Source organism: Semicossyphus pulcher, unplaced genomic scaffold (genome assembly GCF_022749685.1).
Source record: "Semicossyphus pulcher isolate SPU_LCO1_2020_fin unplaced genomic scaffold, fSemPul1.0.p SCAF_8, whole genome shotgun sequence".
NCBI classification, from domain to species: domain Eukaryota; kingdom Metazoa; phylum Chordata; class Actinopteri; order Labriformes; family Labridae; genus Semicossyphus; species Semicossyphus pulcher.
The window spans coordinates 16,887,995-16,901,419 of record NW_027211759.1 but is presented as its reverse complement, the minus strand read 5'-3'; the positions used below and the strand labels follow the sequence as shown (position 1 = coordinate 16,901,419).

At 43.5% G+C, this 13,425-nt stretch overlaps 2 protein-coding genes across 2 annotated transcripts; one reads left to right on the top strand and one right to left on the bottom strand.

Annotated features, from left to right (window-relative positions):
- Positions 1 to 2,232: 2,232 nt before the first annotated feature.
- On the top strand, positions 2,233 to 5,637 carry miox (myo-inositol oxygenase). Its single transcript, XM_069687096.1, has 10 exons — positions 2,233 to 2,250; positions 2,362 to 2,442; positions 3,014 to 3,094; positions 3,705 to 3,867; positions 3,950 to 4,017; positions 4,107 to 4,216; positions 4,763 to 4,830; positions 5,118 to 5,167; positions 5,335 to 5,447; positions 5,529 to 5,637. The coding sequence occupies exons 1-10, from the start codon at positions 2,233 to 2,235 to the stop codon at positions 5,635 to 5,637; spliced, it is 861 nt and encodes a 286-aa protein (XP_069543197.1).
- Positions 5,638 to 5,887: 250 nt separating this feature from the next.
- lmf2a (lipase maturation factor 2a) lies at positions 5,888 to 13,155 on the bottom strand. The gene is made up of 14 exons (XM_069686401.1): positions 12,719 to 13,155; positions 11,694 to 11,947; positions 11,578 to 11,606; positions 11,104 to 11,297; positions 10,762 to 10,940; positions 10,313 to 10,451; positions 9,501 to 9,629; positions 9,297 to 9,402; positions 9,079 to 9,175; positions 8,663 to 8,845; positions 8,405 to 8,573; positions 7,312 to 7,423; positions 7,099 to 7,207; positions 5,888 to 6,980 (listed from the first exon to the last, which is right to left on the bottom strand). The coding sequence occupies exons 1-14, from the start codon at positions 12,810 to 12,812 to the stop codon at positions 6,552 to 6,554; spliced, it is 2,223 nt and encodes a 740-aa protein (XP_069542502.1). The 5' UTR covers positions 12,813 to 13,155; the 3' UTR covers positions 5,888 to 6,551.
- Positions 13,156 to 13,425: the final 270 nt, after the last annotated feature.

Genomic DNA, 13,425 nt, shown 5'->3' with positions numbered 1-13,425 from the left:
ACTTGCGGAGCGGCACTACGATGTGGGAGACCGGGAACTGCTTGCTGTAAAGTTGGCGCTTGAGGAGTGGAGACACTGGCTGGAGGGGGCGGACTCACCTTTCACGGTATGGACTGATCATAAAAATTTGGCTTACATTCAAAGTGCTAAACGGTTGAACTCTTGCCAAGCCCGGTGGGCTTTGTTCTTTGGCCGGTTCAAGTTTAACCTTACTTACCGGCCAGGGAGCAAGAATGTTAAGCCTGATGCCTTATCCAGACAGTTTCACAATGACAGGGACAGTCCACCTGTGCCAGACCCCATCCTCCCTCCATCTTGTATTATCGGCTCCCTGACTTGGGAGATTGAGTCCTTGGTAAGGACAGCTCTGCGTGCTAACCCAGATCCTGGTGGTGGTCCCCAGGGTCATATGTTTGTGCCTGTCTCTGTCCGCCCTCAGGTCCTCCAGTGGGGTCACACATCCCGGTTCGCCTGCCATCCTGGTACTTCCCGCACCTTGACTCTGCTACAGCGCCACTTCTGGTGGCCAACTATGTCATCGGACACCCGTGAGTATGTCAAGGCCTGTACTGTGTGTGCCCGAGGGAAGGTGACCCATCGGCCACCTGCTGGTCTCCTCCGTCCGCTCCCAGTGCCCGGCCGTCCATAGTCCCACATTGCCTTAGATTTCGTGACTGGATTGCCACCATCCCAAGGTAAAGACACTATACTAACTATTGTGGATAATTTCTCCAAAGCTGTACATTTTGTGGCCCTTCCTAAACTGCCCTCTGCTGCTGAAACTGCAGAATTGTTGGTGAATCACGTGTTCCTGATCCATGGGATCCCAGCAGACATCGTGACAGACAGAGGCCCCCAGTTTACGTCAAAGGTGTGGAAGGAGTTTTGCCGGGCACTGGGTGCTACGGTGAGCTTATCATCGGGGTACCACCCTCAGTCCAACGGCCAAACGGAGAGAGCCAACCAAGATCTGGAGACTGCTCTTCGCTGCATATGTGCTCAGAACCGAGCCTCATGGAGTACTCACCTCGCCTGGGTTGAGTACTCACACAACTCCCTAACGTCAGCAGCTACTGGTGCCTCGGTAGGCTACTTACCACCTCTGTTCCCTTCCCAGGAGCAGGAGATCGCCGGACCATTGGTCCAGCTCAACCTTCGCAGGATCCGCAGAATCTGGAGGGAGACCAGAGCGGCTCTCCTGCGCACCCAGGACCAGAACCGGAGGTTGGCTGACTGGCGGCGTACTCCTGCCCCAGATTACAAACCGGGACAAAAGGTTTGGCTGAATGCGAAGGACAATCCCCCTCAGTGTGGCTTCAAAGAAACTCTCTCCCAGGTTCATTGGTCCATTTGAAGTAGAGACCATTGTGAATCCCGCTGCTGTTCGCCTCAGGCTCCCTGCGTCTTTGAAGATCCACCCTACCTTCCATGTTTCCCAGTTAAAACCTGTCTCCACCAGTACAATGTCTCTCCCCCTGTCTGTTCTGTGTGCGCGTACAGGTGGGCGTGGTCTCCTTCCACAGGCAGTGCCAGGTGAGTCCACTCCAGTAGTCAATAAAGCCTCTGGATTCCCTCCTGCTTGTCGCCAGTTTGTTACTTCAGTCTACTTGGGTGTTTGCATCCTGGCTCCTCTGTGTTTTTGCCTTTGTTCCTGTTGTTAGCTTGTGCAGCTAACACCTCTGTGTTCTTTCCACCTCGCCGCAGATTGCTGTGCTCGCCTCCTGATCTCCTGTTTGCTTCTGCCCTGCCTGTCTGTGGACCTGCCTGCCTGTTGCCTGCTCTCCTGTGTTTCCCCCTCTGAGTGAGTACACTCAAGAGATGGACTTCACTGCGCTGTGCCGCAGCGCCACCATTACCCCGTGGCAGACGCCACACCGAGACACTCTCACCTTCACCTTCACTGGTGACTTCACGAACCACGTCGGATCCTGGGACCACGCACCACCCCTCCCCCTTACACTTGTTATTTACTGTTTAAACCTGTTGTTTGAGTCGTGCATTTGGGTCCAGACTCCATCAAGTCTTAACAAAAACTCTAGACACACAAGTATACAAGGCCAAGGTTCACCCCGTCAGTAGAGGTTTGGTTAAAGTGTGACAGGAGATGATGTAGGCATGCAGAGCAGGTCGAAAGCATTGCAGTGTAAACAGTCAGGATATATATAAGCAGTGTCGCGGTGCAATCAGTTCCAGAGGACTAACACACCACAACACAGACTTCAACTGTCAGCCATGCGTGTCATCAGCGTGGTATGTATGGATTCAATACAAAAACTGAGTCTATAATATCGTTTGTACTTCTTTATCTATCTTTATATATATTATATGGGTTATTTATCTTCGCAAAACCTGAAAACGCAGGGTCCGGACCCCTCTCTGGCTTATCGGCCAGATTTGGAGAAGAAGGAAACCAAAGAGAAGGAAGATTACAGAAACTTTGAGGTAAACATTTAAAGCTCTTCTTCACTAGAGAACACTTCAGGGGTGAAAAATGCTGGTATTACAATCATTCAGCGATACTGTTTGCATATGTACAAAGACACTAAAAGACATTTAGAATTACACAGAATTATAAAATTGCATGTTTTAAAAAAGATCCGTCTCTGTAGTTCTTTGGAGTAATGCATAAATTGCCAAACACCAGTAATTTGGGCTGCCACAGGAACTTGTAATCAATGAATCACTTCATTCGTATAATAGATCATATGAATTTCATAGTTTATAGTGATAGAATGTTAAACACAACATCCTTTTCATTAATTGTATCAATGTGTATAGTGCCCTTTTTGTGATGGTGGGTAGTTAAAAACAACACATTCAGCAACTAAACATTACCAAGACGGGCTACATAGGTGTGTAAAGGCTACATGAATTAAACAACTACTTTTGTTGTAATGTACTAGTTAGGTAAGACACAATATGGCTGTAGTAAGACTTAAAACTGTAGAGGTCATTGCCAAGAGTTATAAACCTGAGATGATGTTAATCTGTTGTTGTGTTGCGTGTGTTACAGAGTGGAAGTCTCATTGACCGGGTGTTCAACACGTACAAGTTGATGCACACCAACCAGACACTGGATTTTGTAAATAAAAAGGTGAGTAAATCAGCAGTATCACGAAGAGCCTCTTTACTGAGATAAAAACACATCAGATTTATACATTTAAAAAAGACAGTGGATCAAAAATGTGTTTCAAATATGTGTGATGCCGTTTTATGTAACTTATGTAACTTGTGAAATGACACAGTGATCCTGCCGGACTGAGCAAACAGCCCTCTGCAGTGAAAAACAAAGAGCCAATAGTTGTTACGTCTGCCCTACATGTTGTTTGATTAACCTTCTCTTCATATCTCCCAGAGGTTACACAAGGACACGCTGCTTGACTCTTTCATGCTTGCATACGCCGTGGCTTTTTTCTAAATGTTGTTGCATATAGAAGATAGTTTATGTTAAATGTGGTGGTGCCCTTCAGTTTAAATATCATGTAGAATATTTTAATTTGTCGGCAGAAAAATGCCACTGCTTTATGTTTTCATGGATTACTTGTACAGAAGCATACAACAGCGGAGCCTCGTCTAAATAAAGCAAAAGCTTTTCATAGCATATGAACTGATTGTCAAAGTATTTACAGGCCTGCTCCCTCTTTCCCTGAAAATTCAACGTTTTTCCATGTGTGTTTATTGCTGAGACTTTTACCTTCCTGCAGCACTCTGAATGGACCGCCTGCACCCACACTCAGATGGGGGTGATGGACGCCGTCATTTCTCTGGACCAGCTGGTGGACGAGTCAGATCCTGATGTGGACTTCCCCAACTCCTTCCATGCCTTTCAGACTGCAGAGGGCATCCGCGAGGCACACCCGGACAAAGGTAAATCAAAACAGGGAGAGACAGAAACACACACACAGACATAAAAGTTTGGTGATCATCATTATTCACTGTCGCTCTGCAGACTGGTTCCAGTTGGTGGGTTTGATCCACGACCTCGGGAAGATGATGGCTCTCTGGGATGAACCGCAGGTAGCAGGCACACTTTTCCTCAAACTGAATATCATCATTACGTGTAGATCTAACTGAATCTAACAGCAGCCTGTGTGTGCGCTCTTCAGTGGGCTGTCGTAGGCGACACCTTCCCAGTGGGATGCAAGTTTCAAAACTCAATTGTGTTCAGAGACAGCACCTTCCTGGACAACCCTGATGACAAAAATCCCGAATACAAGTAAGAATTATCAAGTTACAATATATAAGTCTGAATGAATGTCCGGTCTACTTGGTGACTTTTAATATGCCAACTATGACAGACAGCCTCCTCCTGTTAAGGGCACTCAATATGGTTATCTAGGGGCGCTGGTTTGGCTCTGTTGGTAGAGCAGGCGCCCCATGTATAGAGGCTACAGTCCTCATCGCACTGATCTCAGGTTCGACTCCTGGTCTGCTGATCGATTTGGTGTATGTCATCCCTCACTCTCTGCTCCCCACATTTCCTGTGTCTCTTCGGCCGTCCTATGAATAAAGGTAAAAATAAATATAATAATAATAAATAAATAAATAAATAAAAATATGGTAATCTAAAAATAAGTTAGAAAAAGTTATCTCCTCTTTGTCTTTGTTCCATTATCAAACTATTTTAATGAATGGAACAAAAAAGAATTGCGTTTTTTATTTGTATGCAACGTCTCAAACATCACTCTTCTCTGTGATCCCTGTTTATTTCAGCTCTACATTACGGTTCTCCCCTTTGAGTTTTTGTGTTTTCTCTCTTTAGTACTGAATATGGGATCTATGAACCAAACTGCGGGCTCAACAAAATACATATGTCCTGGGGCCACGATGGTAAGAGACATAAACATGAAAATGTTACACTTTATAGACAAAAAAGCAACTTTACAAGAATATGCGGTTGAAAAAGATATACTACACGAGACGGCACTATTTAAAGTAGTTTTTTGTTTTAGTACTTTTTAATGTATCTTTTTAATTACTATTAAATATTTCTATGTGTGGTTGAATGCATATGGGCACATGGTACATTTTGTGTTAGGAGATGCACAGCAACAATGACATTTTATCCTATTGTATTCTGTTTATCTGTGACTGAACTCGTGCCTTGTTTTCTTCAGAGTATCTCTACAGAGTTCTGAAGTTCAACAACTGCACCATCCCAGAGGAGGTGAGTCAATCATTACATTAAGTAATTTTGTTTGGCCGATAATCATCACAGTTGACACACAAATTGGAGTGAAAGTTGCTTAAAGCCTGTCAAATTTTCTTCTGATTTTATATATAAAGAATATAAATATTCCTTTCCTCACCTGTTGTACTTCTGCCTCTCTTCAGGGCTTGTACATGATCCGCTTCCATTCATTCTACCCCTGGCACTCCCATGGAGACTACATGCACCTGTGTGATGACAAAGACCTGCGCATGCTGCCCTGGGTCCAAGAGTTCAAGTGAGTATCCTCCTCTCTCAGACACATCTCTTCTTACTCGCTGCCTCTAACCTGCAGCTGCATCTTCGGTTCTCTCTACAGCAAATTTGACTTGTACACAAAGACCACCGACCTGCCCGACGTCGACAAGCTGAAGCCGTATTATCAGTCTCTGATCGACAAGTACTGTCCTGGGATACTGAAGTGGTGAACAGTCAACAGAGTTCGTTTATACAGAGGCTGAGAACATGTGTTCAGTAAGAGGATGATTAGATGTGTCGGTGCTTTACATTAAATAACCACTGTGCACTATGCACTGTGTATATTTTTATCGTGTTTCAAGCTACCCAGATTATAAGACAATTCAAGCTATTATAATCATATAAACACAAATACATGTATGAAGCAGATTGTTAGTTAGTTTTAAAATAAAGTCTTCCAGAAGAGAGAATCTATTTTACTGTACTTTAATGTGATATAAAAACCTTTTTAAAAAAATAACACATCAGTGTGTGATGTTTCATTTCCTTCAATACTGACAGAAACAAAAGACACATTTGTGTGGAAAAAAAAGGAAGAAGTGCAGAGTTGTTTAAGTTCTATACAGCAAGAGGCAGAAGACCACAGTAACAAAAATATAATACCCTAACACACGCACACACAAACACACACACGCACACACGCACACACGCACACACGCACACACGCACACACGCACACACACACACACACACACACACCTGTATTCACATACAGGTGCAACAACAACACACCACGAACAGGAGAGGAGGAGTAACAACACAGATTTACACTCTTGATGGGTCAAAGAAAACCCACCTTACATAATAAACTTGATATTTCTCTACATGTTTGATCTGCTGATATTATTTTAAAGTGTTTACCATGAGGCAGATGCAACCAGGGGAGTTTAAATATCTTTAAACACCTGCTGAATTTAGGGACAAAGTGATGCACAGCAGTGAGGTGGAGCTGGGAGAAGGCAGATATACATATTATTCCATAATTGGCTGATCAGTAACAAATATACACAGGTCTTTGGTCATTTCAGTATATTATGAAGGCAGGAGGTGAGAACAGTCTACGACAGGATTACCTGCATCCTTCTCAAAACCTTTTCTTTCTGAGATCTTTTTCTTCCTCCTCCTCTTCATCCTGTTGTTCTTCCTCCTCATCCTGCTGTTCTTCCTCCTCATCCTGCTGTTCTTCCTCCTCTCCCTCGCCGTCCTCCACCTCATCTTCACGTTCCTCTCCATCTTCCTCCTCCCGCTCCTCCGCCTCTTCCTGCGGTTCATACGACTCCCCACGGTGGTCAGAGCATCCGTCAGGTACATTTTCTTTGCGATCGCTCACAGCCGCATCGGACCTTTCGGTGCACTTGTTCCTGTTTTGCAACCCTCGGAGCAGACAGAGAGTCGCGCTGCAGACAATGAGGCTCCAGATTAGTGTGTGGGCAGGAACACCTCTGACCTGGGAACGTACCCACCTCACAGCCTGGGCAACTGGGGTGTTGGACAAACGTGGAGGTGATTTGTCCTAAAAATTAATAAAAATGAATATCAATCAATACCAGACTATTTCTACCCACATGCTTTGTGGAAAGGGTCCAGAAGGAAAACATCTTCTATAATGGCTCATTTTAAGATAAATTCACCTTGAGTCCATACTGGTTGAGCATGCTCTCCAGGTAGGTGTTGCCCAGGTGCACTGTGGGGTAGAATTCCTCATCATAGACCCTCCTCCACCAACGCTGTGGGTAAGACCTACCAAAAAACGATCAGCAAAACAGTGTGTGTGAGGTAAAAGAATCAGATGTCTACAGTGGATTAAGACACACAGAGACAGAGGGAGAAAAGAGAGCACTGACCCGTCAGCCTTTGGTTCAGTAAACCAGTATCTGTAGCGGTGGGCTCGGAGGTAGGCAGGAGGTTGCTGGTGGAATGGATACTGAGATACATCGCTCTGGATCAACTCTATCACTGCAGAACACAAGACAAAGCTTTCAGATATACTGAATCTGTTTTCTATTGCATAGGTACTGGTTTTACACGGGTTTCTGGCAAGGTTATGATTTGGATCTGGTTTCTACTGGACTGGGCTAGTTTTGAGTTGTAACTGGGCTGGAAGCTATCAATCTGATCTGTATGATGAAACTTTTAAGTACTCGTAGCCTTGATCCAAGGTTGTGTCTCAGTGAAAATATAATTTTTTAAGATTATTTTTTGCCTTTAATTGATAGGACAGCTGAAGATAGACAGGAAATGCTGGGAGGAGAGAGTGGGGGATGACATGCACCAAATAATCGGCAGACCGGGAGTCGAGGCTGCGATCAGTGCGACGAGGACTGTGGCCTCTGTATATGGGGTGCCCGCTCTACCAACTGAGCTAAATCAGCGCCCCATAATATAATTTTTAATTGGAAAACTATGTTAATAATTATTAATGATACCTTTAACCAGGTCTTCTTCTATAATCAAAGTAAGGGCTGTGCAGCAGCATTGGTGCCAGCAACATTTTGTATCTTTATTATACCACTAGGGGGCAGCAGAGACCAGTTTCCAAATTACAAAACTGGAGGGTTTAAGGTGAACAGCAATATAACTGCTTCTGACGTGACACTAGTACGAGCACAGCTGCACTGATGCAATGCTTGAGAGCTGGTTTCACTTGTTATCATAACGTAATTATTGATTTCAAAAGGAGCACTCGTCAATAAGTAGAAAATGGCTAAAATATAGCGTTTATCGGTGGTGCGTTAAAAACCCTGTCGTGTTTGTTGCAAGTTGCACAAGTGCACTACCTCTTTATATGCAGTTGGAATTATATACAACTCGCTAATGGGTAAACACACCCCACCAAATGAGGGAAGACAGTACCTAAAATGAATTACCTTTTAGGGAGATAAAGGAGAGCTACAGTTTACATTTTACAGTGTCTCTTGTCACTCTGACGGTGCATACCATCTGTTTTGCCCTGCAGCAGTCTGTACATGAGGCTGGTGAACCATGGGGACTGCGTATTACTCCCAAGGGCAGCAAACCACATTTGCCAGTCCAACCTGGGCTGATGAGGAGTCACCACAGGAGGAGGAGCACTGAGGTTGCCTGGCTTATACATAAACTCAATCTCCTAAAGAAAAAAAAGAAACACACCGATGTAAATAAGGGGCATTATTAGATACTGTTTAAACTCAGGACCATGACTAGGATTATTCTCACCGTCCACTTGACTCCATCGCTGCTTCCCTCGATGACGACCTCCGGTCGCCCGCCGACTCCGGTCATCCTCCTGAACAGACCGTACGAGTTGACCAGCTGGTAGCGATCCACCAGGTCATAGGTCTGACGCACTGCCGGCCACAACCTTGCATTCGAGTCATGCTCTATATATGTGAACGGCAACTGGAACCGAAGAAGGTCAGAAAGGGTTCATATGAGAAAAATTATTCTGGTGAAATTGCAGCAAGAAATGAGAAATGATTACACTGGACAAAGAGATGGTCAGAGCTGGTAAAAATTAATATTTCGACAAACATTTAGAGTAAAATTGCTGATCAGTGATGAGCTTCAACCAAGTGACATATTAACTTCATGAAATAAAATTATAGCATTATTGTATTTCCAACAGTACCCACCAGACTAACAGTGAACATGGCAACGGTGGCAGCAGCAAACAGAGTCCACTGGACAGTTCCACAAAACCTCTTCAGGAAACCAGAGATACAAGCACACCTAGGAAAATATATATTTGTACAAGTTGTACAATAATACTTCTTTATAGAAAAGGTACCTCATGCAATAAAGAAAATGCAACAAACCAAGTAATTAAGCACCCACACAAAAAGAGTCGTACCTGAACATGGCAGTGATTATCTCCCAGGTGAGAGAGAGGACACCAATCCATATGCAGGGGATGGTGACAGTCTTCAGAAACTGGTTAAACTGATGGTATGTGAATGCTGCGAGGACACAAATGTGGATATAAAAACTGAATACTGTAAATAGAAACATTTATTATTTACATTATTACTATTTATACACATGTATACACACACACCTGTCCTGGAGGAGATGACATTCTTGGCTGTACCCAGCTGCAGGTCAAAGCTCACAATTGTTCCAAAGACCATGAGAGCCCAGACTGCCAGCTCAAGCAGGTAACACAGCCACATCCACAGCCTGGAGTCTGATCAGAGCACAGAGCATGATGATGCTTTTGTTAGTTAAAGGTTTAATAAGTAGGATTTTCCTAGAAAAATTAAATATAGACTTTTACAAATATAATATAATATAAATAATCACTTATAGGCCTCTATATATGTGTGTTGGTGAGTGTGTGCAGACCCTTGTGAGACCCTTCCCTCTGCATCTATTCTGTTGTTTTGTTTTGCACGGACGTTTTCAGGTGGGGAGCTGTTCTGGTTCCCTGAGCCAATCACAGCGTACAGGTGAGTGTGGGAGCGGTTAGCGATTAGCAACTGGGCCCCATTCAGACCGGCGAACATGGCGAAAGAGCGACGCAGAGTTTGGCCTTCTTTCTGTTGGACAGCTAGATGCCTCAAACCGGGTAGGACAGGCTAGCGCAAAGCTAATCGGCGGTTAGCATGCTAGCGCAAAGGTAACCGTCATGCTGTCGGTGTTAGCTCGGCGGGGTGGGAGCGTGTTCTAGCACGAGAGAGTGAGAGTGAGCTTCTGGTGATGAAAGAGCCCAGGAGGAGGGGCCCAGATTGAATGTAACTTTTCCCATTCACTGTATGTTTAAGCAAAACCTGACCTGTGAAAAGTTATACTGATTTTCCTTTTTTATTTTTATTTTTTTACAAATTACAAATGTGTTTAGTCTGTATACAGCGGTTCTGCTTCTCCTACCGTTGTTACTGGTCTTGTCCGTCTTTCGTAGCCAGAAGTTTACATGCTGGTCGTCCAGAAGCGACAGACAGAGGGCCAAAGTCAGCAGGTTGAAGAAATTGTAGTTGCCAGTAAAAATGATGAGAACTTGAAGTAGCACCTACATTAGAAAACAAACAAACAAACCAATAATTTCTCCTGCTACAGACATTTGTTAGAGAGAGGTGAAAGATTTTTTTTACTAGGCACAATGGTTTACATGCAAAATTGTACTTGTAGCTTTCATAGACAGTTTTTGGATAATTTTTTGGGCTTTTTATCAGAGAATTTATAGCTGTACAACTGTGAAGTGAAACCTGCATAATGAAACATAAACTGACCTAACTCAAAAGACAACCCAGTCACTGAGCTAACTAAACAGAAGATTCAGATAATATAAATCTTAAAGCAGCACTTGAATTTCTACCAACCTGCAGGTAAAAAGCACCCAGCCGGAGTCTGCGCAGCGGGCTGAAGAAAAGAAAAGGTGCAGCGATCTCTATGACGAAGGTCCCCATCACACTTAACTTCTGCCACCACACCGGTAACTGTTGGGCAAACCAGGCCGCCGGTGTGGGAATACACTGAGTTTCGTAGTGATAGGTCAGAGCTGTTTAACACAATAGAAAAATAAATTGATCAAAAGATAAAGAAAAAAAGATGAGATCCTGATCGTCGGCTGCTTTGAAAGAAATATGACAGGTGGTGAAAAAACTGGTGAAATGTCTTGTGTCACTGAAATTTCTTGTGTTCAAACAGACCCTCATACCAACCTGTAAGGCCCCACCACGTTGGACAACGTGACGTGAGTTTCACCACACCAGAGGCAAACATGAGCCTGAAGAGCAACCAGCGGATCAGCCAGAAAGTCACACGATCGTGCTCTTTGACCCCTCGTGATCCTCTGATTAATGTCAGAGGAGCAACCAGGATACAGAGGAAGCCTGTCTCCAGAAGCAAGTTGTCCCTGGACAGTAAGAAGTACAAGAGGAACAAGAGGCAATCAAATTGATGGAAAGAGTGGCTATTATGAGAACAGGGGTTGTCATTGTTGTTTGGTGATGTTTACAGTTTTGTTGCACGGCAGCAGAGACAAACATTACGACAATGTTACAAAAATAGTGGACTGACGATGACATCAGAAAGCTACCACACCTATCCTTGGATCCTTTAACAAGCTGCCACTTAGAGCACTAATGTGTTAATTACATAAAATAAATCATAAACATCCACAAATGGTCACTCACCACTGGAAGTAGAGGAACACCTGCCCCACCTGAAACGAGAGACAAAAACTAGCAGTGAGAGAAGAAACAAAATGACAGAAACTGTGAAAGAAAAACTGGGTATGATTCATCCTCACCTGGTACATGGACAGGTACAAGGCCCAGAGGCAGAAAAACACCACGCTGTCTCGGAGAGACTCCACGAGAGTGGCGGCAAAGCTCAGTGCAGCACCTATAAGACACAGCAGCTCCATGGCGGTGTGCGTGTCCAAGCCGAGCCGAGGTCCCAGCCACAGCAGGGTGGGAGAGGACAGCAGCTGCTCCATGAGAGGTTTACCACTGTATCGCAGCTGCCAACGAGCAGGCAAGAGCCCATCATTACCATAGAGACCTACAAATAGATAAATAAATAAAATATTGAAGAAAACATATGATAAGAAACAACTACAAGTGGAGTGACGGGATGAACACCAGTCTTACATATTGTAATGTATTTATTTACCTTGTGTACTTTGTCTTTGTCTATATTTATTGTATTGTTTTTTAAATTCATCATGTGAAATCCCTGCAACAACACTTTTCTTCACGTTGTCCATTGCTTTGTTGTCTTTAGAGCAAGTTAAGCACTTTGTAACTGTATTTTTAAGAAGTGCCTTATAAATAAAAATGTTTTGCTGCATTGGCAAAATAGTATATACATATTTGAAATGCATAAACAAATGGACTTAAAATAAACTGAGAAAGCATAACACAAAAGACAAACATGCAGTGGAAAGTGAATTCGGGCAGTGCGTGAAAAAATATAAGATACAGTATTGCCAGCATATTTCCTTCAACACATGGGCGTGGGCGAGGTCTTCTGGAATCCTAAGATAAAGCGCCCTTAAATGGCAAAAACAAAGGGTTTATGGGTACTGTAGTACTATACATTGACATCATGTGTGCGTATTTACAACAGGTTGTGTCTCTCGAAGCAGCTGCTAGCTTGCAAAATTAAAGCAGCGACACCTCTTTCTGCAGCCCACAGAAACTTCCAGGCGCCTCTTCTCCATTTTTGACAGCCTAGGGCAGGAAGACAGAGCGCCAAGTGCTCAGCTAACAAGCTAACAACCACCAGCAGTACGGTTAAGTGAGCTAGCTTCAGCAGAGTTTGTTGTCTCACCTGGTATCTGCACATAGAGGGAAACAAAAGCAGTCAGATATATGACCGACATGCACCAGAGGAACATGCGCCGTGGCAGGATTATTTCCCCCATGTCTGAACCGAGGCGCTGGACTGGACCTCCGCCGCCTGCTCCTGTGATAGGACGGGAAGCAGGGAGTTGGATTTAAAGTAGCCGGGGGACACGTAGCGATGAACGGTTGATGGTAATTTCACTCGACGGCCTCTATATGTCGCTACAGGATTTTGAGGTTATGCTGCATTCAAGTAGTATCGAATGAAATGGTTTCTGATCGTCGCTGTCAACATTCCCACGCGTCCAGTTTTATTTGAGTCGATATTTTAAACGAAAGCTACACGTTACAACCGCAGTGAAGTTAGTTTTGGATATTTGATTTTTATTTTATTATTTAATACTCATTTGGACAAATAGGACACACCTGATTACATTGGATTTTCTTTGCTTTTTTATTTTATATAAATATTTTTATCGAAAAACTTTTTTTTTTTTTTAGAAAAAAGCGATAAATCCAACATAAAGAGGTGTGTCCTATTTCTCCCAGTAAGTATTAATTTCTCTTGATGTTGAGCCATTAGGTCACATGATATCAAAGGTATTGGCAAAAAGGCCTTATTCTTTATTTAAAAAAATAAATAAAATATATATATATATATATATATATATATATATAAATTAATTGAATAAC